Source organism: Nuphar pumila, chromosome 7 (assembly GCF_984573655.1).
Source record: "Nuphar pumila chromosome 7, dmNupPumi1.hap1.1, whole genome shotgun sequence".
NCBI classification, from domain to species: Eukaryota; Viridiplantae; Streptophyta; class Magnoliopsida; order Nymphaeales; family Nymphaeaceae; genus Nuphar; species Nuphar pumila.
Genome location: NC_143255.1, coordinates 116,308,563 through 116,318,088, shown reverse-complemented (window position 1 = coordinate 116,318,088; position 9,526 = coordinate 116,308,563). Strand labels below are relative to the sequence as shown.

The following is a 9,526-nucleotide window of genomic DNA, read 5'->3' as shown; positions in this document are numbered from 1 at the left end:
ACTCCTATATATCAACTAGTCCACCTTAAAACTCCTGTATATCAACTTGACCCAGCTCAATAATAGCTATTGAACAAGTTGGCAAGCCTTATAATAACTTTAACCAAAGTTGGCATGTCTTAATTAAGCTTAGTAACCTAGATCTGTTGGTATACAACCCCCATTCATCAAGCCTGGCCCAGCTCAACGATAACCATAATCAAGTTGGCATGACTCGAATAACTTTAACGAAAATTCACAAGCCTTAAGCTTAATTAGTAACCTAGGTCTGTTGGTACGCGGACTCGCTAAAAATAAGATCAATTTCCTAGATACCAAGACCGGGTCAGCTTGGCCTTCTTAAGATTTAGAGGGAGCACCATTCATGTTAAGTATGGATATGGCGTGGGCCTTTTGGATTCTCTTAAGATATTTTATTAGTCTTTTTCTACTTTACTTCTATATAAATATTATATCCTTTTAATTAGGGGAAAATGATTGCATGACCCAACAAAAAAAGCCAGTGTCGAATTTTTTCCTTTTTTTTTCATCTCATGGTCTATAATTCAGTGTAGACGTGTAGTTGGCCATGTGTATTATTTATTACCTACTGGTCATAAATGGGACGTGTTTAACTTGTCTCAAGTTCTTGAGAGTTGTTGGCATGGCATCGAATTGGACCTCTCGCATGTGGGCAGAGAAGGTGCACTAGAGTTGGTGGGTCCGAATCATTATCCAGCATTCCAAGTACTGGAATGGACAATTTTGACTGAACTTGAATGTGGTCCGATGCAATGTCACAGATCTCGTTCTCGGATAAAAAAAAAGTATCTTGAGACATTTTGAATTGAGAGAATCTTGGGAAAATATGACATAAGTAAAAATATCAAATACAAAGTCATAAATAAGTACAAAATTTTCAAATACCACACAAACTTTTTGGTCTAATTTATGTCCACACCAAAAGTTTGAGAGTTTGCAAATTTCCAGTAAAGTGTTTACTCGAGTTAATTAAATGACACCCAGTTTAGTTATTTTTAATAGATTCTGTTATATATTTATTAAAATGACCATGCTAACCATGTACCTTTCCCATATTTTTTAGGAAACTTTTAATTTTTTTATTTAATGCTAGAGGGTTGTGAGTTGTCATCTTCCTAACGTCTCTCTCTTTCTCTCTCTCATGTATGACCATTAGAGGTGTTAATGGATTGGGTATGACCCGATCCTGACCAGTACCAGATCCAGTAGGGTCAGGGTCAGGTTACAAACAAGGCGGTCTGATTAACTATCTGGGTCAGATCCATGAGGTTTGATTAATAAATGGATCGGACATGGTTTATAAAAATTCTATACTAAACCTAGGTTTAGCCAAGTTTCGATTAAACTCCTCAACTTTTTAATGTAAAAAACTTAAAAAATACTATTTTTACCGAGTATTGGCCGGGCCCGGATTATGTACTTATCAGATCCGGATATAGTTTTTCTTTATAAAAAATCCGGTTAGACCCAAATCCGGACTAAGTTGGACCTGGATATGAATCTGAATCCAGTCATTTTAGTGAGGGTCCAACCCGTAGACACCTATAATGGCCATAGCTAGTTGGATCTTGAATTAGTAAGAACTTTTGTCAACTATATCCAGAATGGCTTTTGGGTCAAACGAGGATGCATTTAGTTAGGTTGATTTAGTTTTGCTTTGGATATTTATCGGGTCAGCCATTGAGGAACCAAACCAGACTATATATGATTTTTCAAGTTTCCAAACACGGACCAGTTGTGTTGTCACCGGGTTGGATCATTGTCACGTTGATTGGCTTTGTGGAAATTAAATTTAATTATATAAATGTTTTTCTGATATTTGTCGACCATAACTTGCTTGGTGTAGTGGTTAGGCTCTTGCCTTTTAATGATGAGGTTAAGAGTTTGAGTTGGAGTATTATTGCTTGGTAATTACTTTTTAGATTAAATACATAATATATACACCCATTGACAAGCCTCTGCATTTAGGTCAAACTTACTTTGTTCATACTTTAAACGTAAATTAGTAATTTTATCTCACCAGTTGTAAAACGGTGACTTTGAGTTAGTGTTAACTTAAAGACAACTCAACTTTAGTTTATGATTAAAATAATTTGATTAAATTATAGAAAAACCTTGGTGAAAATTTGCAATATCTCAAACTTTTGGTGTGCACATGAATTAGATGGAAAAGTTTGGGGGGGCTGTCTGAAAATTTTCCTAAATAAATATATAAATAACATAAAAGATACTTCAACTAGTGTCTTTATCAACCCAACGTAGCGCCAGTATTGATAGATAAATCCTTATATATCCGCCTTTGGAATATCAGGTTAAAATCATGATCGATGGTATTTATGATAAAGTCCAATATTGACAGGCAAATGAAGGTCTTCCCTCATTTCGACTTATTTGGGCTGATTTTTTTTTATTTACACGGAGAAACCACACCCAAGATCAAAGACCTAGCTGCCCCAGGGAGTCGCCACCATTTGGCTTGCACAAGGAGTGATGACTATGAGATTTGAACCTAGACCACCTGCCTACCGGCTTAGGTCCCATCCCACTAGGCCAAACCCTTTTGAGGCTTATTTGGGCTGATTAAAAACATCGAATTTACTTTTTTGTCACCTTTTGCTTTGTAACTCTTGGAAGTGTTTGCTGACATTCAAATCGTTCTTATTTCTCCATGGCATGTCTCTTCAAGACTTTCCTTTTATGTTGGGCCAGACCCAAATTGGGTGCGGCCCAAACTGGGCTAGGATCCAACAACTATATTGATTAATGACTATCCTATTCCTAGAGCCATGTCTTACTTATTTAATTAGGTGAAAGTTTGACTCAACCATGGACCCACTAAAAGATCTGGTGAAATATGATTGCATAAATATTTGTGCATTAAGCCGATCACCCTCCATCTTGAGGACGGGTGCGGGACCCGTGACCTAATGGAGGCCGATCAAGAGCTTAATGCACAAATTTTTTGTGCAATCATATTGCACCAGATCCGGACTGACCCACGTGCAAGTGTTTAAAAAATATTTGTCAAAATGTGCATTTAAGTAAATTGTACAAACCATCTCACTTACTTACCGCCTTCATTGACGTAAAATGACCTAAATAGCCTTAATCTAAATCCCTTGAGAAATCAGCAGTACATTTTCAAGAGAGTCTAGTTCTAGATTCAGATTGGACTAAGAATTTACAATATAGTTCTAGATCCAGTAAAGAAGGCCTTTAGCACTGGTTCTAGCCATTGCGTTTACTCTGATGCAATCTAAATCCAAATAGACCATACCGTGTGCATTTAAGATCCGACTCAGATTCAAATATATGCTCCTAGTTCCAGATCAGATATGGACCATACCTGACATTGGTTCACATCTGGGCTAGAGATCTACCCATTTTACATCCTTTCGATCAGATCAACCAGGTTTATTTAGATCCAGACCAGGATTGAACCATACCTGACACTAGATCAAATTCGGGTTAGAGATCCAATCATTTTGCAAACTTCAAACTTTCAAGGCTTTACTCGTTGATAAAAGCAAATTTCAGGTATGTTTTTTACTTGCTGAAGGCAACACATTTTTCCTCCAGTTCTAACAGACACTTGTGACAAACACAATATAAATCAACCCATATTTTCAATTAACATTGCACATTGGTTGCAGGAAACCTTCCCTTTGCTTGGTGGTAGGAATGTACATCACTAAATTTGGAAGACTGGAACATAATTTCCTTTACCAATGGAGGAAGAAACTTTCATACAACACTATATATACAAGCTTACAGCTTTATCAAGCTAGCCCAAAGACAAAATGACACACCAAACCTTCTTTGAGCATGAGGGAGTTCATTGCTGGAAATGTTTCCCTTGTTTGGATGAAGCAAAATCAACCTGAATACATTAAAAAACTGGGCAACCTTTAACATGAACGCCTTGCGCAGTAGGACAAGAAGCCAGTGGACACATATCAAGATGACTGCCCCACCAATCCATATTATTTTTCTCAAATCCAAGAGAGAGATACAGTAGCACTCCCATGAATGCCAACCCTGCACCGAGGGAACCAGCTAGAACATAATTGTGCCTCTGCCACCACTCCCTATGATATCTGTAAATCACAAAGTTGAACAAGAATGCAGCAATTATCCAGGATGTGTAGTTAACAGCAGTGGCAGGTGGCATCTGCACCGTGGCACCAATAAGCACCGGCATGTTGATGAGCCGAATCCAATGCTTGTCCGGGTATGCCCTGTGTGCAAGCCAAACAAGAAGAGGGGCTACAGCACCAGCTAGGAAAAACCAATTGATGCCGGAGTATACGCCAAGATCACCAAAGATGCGGCGAGGGCCAATGAGGCCCCAGATCACAGAGGCATCATAGAAGACATGGTCAGAGGGACATCTCCAGGGACTGTTTGAAGGGAGCAATGATGTGTTGCAGATATTGGGGATAGTCTTCATCATCCACCATGCTGTTCCGAGATGTACAATAGCAGAGATGACTGTGCCTGCCATCTAAACGATCAATCTTAAGTTAATTAACCAGTCAACTGTAAACTAATACAGCTTGAAAGTTCTCAACATAGTTATGTGCAAATAACAATGTCATTTTGCGATGGTTGCTTGATCCACGCTGGTCATTATAAGCTTATCTGGTACACTGCGTTCCTTATCACATGCAGGAACAGAGTAATTTTCTATTTTTGGAAGAATCAAAAAATAAAGAAATGGAAATTCACACTTAATAGAGTTTGGAATAATTGAGTGGAAATGAAAAGTGAAAAGAGTTCGTCACCTGAGCAGCGAACATGGCCCTGGGAGGTATTTTCATATAATGACCAAGCTTGAAGTCTTGAAGGAATGTTATTGCCTGTTTCATGCTTATAAACCCATACACCTTGAAACATATGTTAGCCACAGGACGACCAGGGTAGAGGTATCCGATGATATACTCTGTTAAGATGTTCAGAGTTGGCCTCTGTAATTATCAAAGAGCAATATGTGGGTCAGAAATAGTAAGTATCCCACTGTAGTTGTTGAGCTAAGATATCCCCACATTAAGTACCTGATTTGTTGTTGCAGCAATGATGCCTACAGGAAGAGTGTAGAAAATGGCAAGCCCACAGGCTAACAGTACACCCCACCAAGGTAGCTGAAGTTGCTCGTTGTAGTATTCACAGGCGAAAATTGCAGTAGCCATGCTAATCAGTAGGACGAGTGTAAACCACCACTGAGGTACCTTCTCGTACCGTTGCATCAGTCGCGTATGAACGTCCATCTTCTCTTTCAATGCTGCTTTGCTTAATGCCCAAATCTCTCTGCATGAAAATCATTATTCAAAACCTAGAGGCTTCAACTTTCAGTCAAGAAGTTATACAGCTAAATTATGACACATTGACATTCGCTATTCATGAAGGTTCTTTAGTCTGGTAACACCTAACAAGCAAGCATATGGCATGCATACAGAAGAATGCAACTCCATATCCCTAATAAGGTATGCAGGAAAGAGTGAGTCAGTGAGTGTGTGTGTACGTGTGTGCCGGAGCGGGTGCGCGTGAACACACATTTTCTGATATTTCGTATAATGGATGTATCTGGTAATGCATGAAATTCAGAACCATTCATCAACTTCAATTTCATAAAAAGTTTATGAACCTGAACATCTCAATCTGCAATGTCCAAAAGCACCCAAAATATAAGTCCTAAATGAAATGCTGATGCCACTTAAGTGGTTGACTAAGACTCAACTAAAGTCATTAGTGATCAGTGGCCTTAAACAACTTACTTCATATCAAAAACTAGAAGGGAGCTCACCTGCCATGAAAAAGCAGAACATGGACCACTGTTGCGGTTAGAGAGGCGAATCCAACGCCATAAGAGAAGGCAAAGAAGGTGCTCAAGTAGAGTGGTCCGTTCTTTTCATATGCTTCAACATCCAAGTGAAAATTGGAGTCAATTATGCTTGATATGTTGTACTTTTGGCCGGATGATGTGAAGAGTCCGTCTGAGAATATGGGGAACGTTTTTGCTTTGTAGAGATCAAGCCAGTAAGCAACGGGAGTGATCACATACACGACCAGAAAGAAACCGGCAGCCACATTGGCAGTAGCAAACCAAGGGCTAGCAAGTGGGCTGCCTAGGTAGGATGAGATTGTGGACCAGTCAACGCTGAACGCACCTACACCCAGGCCATGTAGACCCGAGCCCAGTTGCTGAGCGAGCACAGAGTTGGGGAAGACCCAGCAGAGCCAGGAGAGAGAGGTGAGCATGGGGAAGAGGTAGCCTGGTAAGGTGTAGTAGGCGAAGCTGCACATGAAGGCAATGAGGAAGAACTGGTTTCTGGTCAACCTGCCCTTACGTTGGACTTCCTTCTCGTGGAGAGCTCTGCAAGAAAAAATCACGTAGCTTACGGATCCCATTTTTACTTTTTATTTTATTTTTCATGACGAAGGAAAACCCTCACCGAGAACCGGGAGACTTAATGGACGCGCCTTCCTGCAAGGTAAATATTGGCTACTAATGAAGGTACCGAACTAATGAGTAGAATTCACTTTTTTCTTAAAAAATACTGGTTTTTTTGTAAATCAAATGTTATGGATGTGATCTACATGGTTTGTTTAGTAGGAAACTTGATTTGAATCATGTGATCTACATGGCAAGTATTTGAATCATGTGATCTACATGGCAAGTTAATTAGGTTTTTAAAGGGGTTCAAAAATACGATGTCAAAATTTCATAACTCAAAAGATCACATTATTATATCGCAAAAGCACAAATAAACCATGCTGAACACATCTGTGCCGTTAGATTGGGTCGATACAACTTGCACCTATGATTTCTAGAATATTTATCCATTTATTTATTTGAAAAAGCTAGCATGTGGTTGGTTTTTGTAGTTTCGCTAGTTATGAGCTCGAGCGCAGCTCAGCTTGCCATGAGCATGAGCTCGAGCCAGGGATCAGACTTCATAATCAGAAGTTGAAAAGGACATGACCCACTTGTTTGGTTTAGTAATCCTATGAGCGACGACACTTCTGAAAGTGTTGAGCCAACCAGCAAACGAAAAATCCACCAGTCTGGTCACAGTCCCGACTTCATATATTAATCAGACCCCTTGTGTCTGATCTGGATTTTAATCGGACCTACTCTATAGGGTTTGGCTGACTCTAGTGTTTGGCACGGGTTTGGGTCCGGGTCAAACCCGACTTGCTGACAACCCTAGTGCAAGCCATAATTTCGATATGGACCAAGTAATAGTCTCGGTTCAGATTCGAACCTGTATGATTGGAACCTGATCAGAGGGTATACTAGACTTCGGTCAGGTCCGGATCAACTCCGAACCGTTTTCTAGTTTCCTTGGTGGATACTGAAAACCAATAACGAGTGATTTGGCAGCAGCATCGTCCGTTGTTTCCAATTGCCTTCGTAACACTCTGCGAGCTGTGGGCCTACCGTAAAGGTGATCATCAGTTGGCCGTTGATCACCAGATGGACGTTGACGATGCCAAATTACCCATGACCGGTGATTTCACGTATCACCCATCTGTTCCCACTTCTCAGCCTTTACCGCATTGGCATCCACTTTCGGTCGACCGTAGAGAAAAAATAAATAAAAGAATAAAATAAATCCACTTGCCTGAACAGCGAGACTTGAATTAAATTTCCCGGCCACCACATCGCCGCTGGATCCACCAGATACCGCCGGAATATTCCCGCCCACCCGTACCCCAACACCTCCATTCGTCGTCACCACCATCAATACTCGAGAGAAAGAGGAAAATTTAAGATAAAAAATCTGACTATCGTGACTACCTGGGTGGTGATCACGACGAGGAAGGAGACGAAGAACGTGAGCGTCTCCCTGTAGAAGACCTTGACGGCGCTCACGATGTGGATGGCGTAGACGGCATCGGCGCCGGCGCTCGCGAAGATGGTGATGAGGACGTGCTCCTTCACGTTGAACGGCCCCGGGTTGAGCCTGAACTCCCACGGCCTCCCCTCGAAGAAGGCCTTTTCGGTCACCGTCCTCGCCATCAGGTGACCCAGCGGCACCACCGCGATCACCGCCGACACCGACGATATCGACAGCGGCTGCCTCCTGTACCAGAAGAACTGATTCAGGAACGACAGCACCACGCACGAAACCGTCCCCAGGAACCACGTCCTGAACGTCATCACCGCCAGGCTCGGGTCGTCGGACACCGGCACAGTCAGCGCCACCTGCTCCACCGGCGAATTCTCCTCCTCCTCCTCCGCGGCGGCCTGTATCTCGCCGGATTCCGGCCGCCTAGAGGAGCGAGAGAGAAGCGGCGTCGTGTCCATGGATCGGATATCCGACGGCATGAATCTTCCGCCTCGTTCCGTCGGATGGGAAGAGAAGACGGACGCCGGATTATCCAGCCGACGTGGATTGCCGGGAAGAGGACATCAGGGTTCATTCATATTTCAATCTGTTTGTCATATGGGCCCCCACTCTCACCGATTCCCCAATAAGATGTACGGTGACAGATAGTCAAATCTTGATCTTTTTGATACCCTCGTCATCCGAGGAAAATGACGAGTAATGCCCTTCTGACTTTCGGAATCTCTGTTATAAGCATGGGGGCTTTGTAGTCATTGTCCATTTGAAATGTCATAAAATATAGAAAGAGAAGGTAAGCCAGAGTCCAGACTCACCCTGGGACCAACCCATGGACGGAAAACCGTCCAGGTGAACACACACGTAACATATTCATGTTATTTGGCAGCTTGCTCATGATTATTCATGGGGCCATGTGGTCTATGGGCCGTGATTACGCAAGCTATGACGCCGTTGTGTCAACGGGTCGGGTTTACACGGACCCGACCCGGACCAAACACTATAATGTCATAGGTGATAAATAAGAAGACCCGATTAAGACCTGGAACTGGACCCGAAGGTCCGATTAATACATGAATCCGGGTATAGTTTATGAAATTTTATAACAGACTTGAATCCAGACCGATGTGCCGATTAAGACCCACAAATTTTCAATGTAAAAATGATAAAAAAATATTATTTTATCAGGTATGCTCCGGGTCTGATTCATGTAGTTCTTATCGGGTCTGGGCATGGTTTCTCTTATAGTAAACTCAATTAGACCGAGATCCAGACACAATACAACCTGTTGACACCCATAGTTACAGTGATATCTAACGAGGTCCTCTCTTGAAAAAACAAAAATCCGACCAAGGTCCAACTGTTCAAGTGGTTATGATCCAACTTGATCTTGTCCTGAAAACCAATGTTGACAAAATCGGCTGCTTGAATCGAGCTGAATCGGTCAATTTTATTTTTTTTAAGTTAAAAAATCATGAAAATAAAAAATATGAAACAAAGGGCCGATTGTGCCTAATTCAAGCCCAATCGGGAAAAAAACAGCTTTTTGTATGATAGAAAAAGGAATCATGTGTAGCCGTTGCCCTTGTGCATATATGTATATGACAACGCTAAGATCCTTGGGAAGAAAGCTTAATTTGAACAAAAAATTCTTTATC

General features: G+C 41.6%; 1 protein-coding gene across 1 annotated transcript; it reads right to left on the bottom strand.

Moving 5' to 3' along the window:
• Positions 1-3,630: 3,630 nt before the first annotated feature.
• LOC149833080 (oligopeptide transporter 7-like) lies at positions 3,631-8,597 on the bottom strand. Its single transcript, XM_090014890.1, has 6 exons — positions 7,823-8,597; positions 7,647-7,744; positions 5,825-6,394; positions 5,076-5,328; positions 4,806-4,988; positions 3,631-4,525 (listed from the first exon to the last, which is right to left on the bottom strand). Exons 1-6 carry the CDS (start codon positions 8,351-8,353, stop codon positions 3,911-3,913), a joined length of 2,250 nt encoding a protein of 749 aa, XP_089871016.1. The 5' UTR covers positions 8,354-8,597; the 3' UTR covers positions 3,631-3,910.
• Positions 8,598-9,526: the final 929 nt, after the last annotated feature.

Excerpts from the sequence above, each read along its gene's own strand:
- LOC149833080 (XM_090014890.1), bottom strand. The coding sequence starts at position 8,353 with ATGCCGTCGGATATCCGATCCATGGACACGACGCCGCTTCTCTCTCGC. Across the intron at positions 7,745-7,822 it reads TCGTCGTGATCACCACCCAG|GTGTTGGGGTACGGGTGGGC; the intron begins GTAGTCACGATA and ends CGACGAATGGAG. Across the intron at positions 5,329-5,824 it reads GTTCTGCTTTTTCATGGCAG|AGAGATTTGGGCATTAAGCA; the intron begins GTGAGCTCCCTT and ends ATTTTCATGCAG.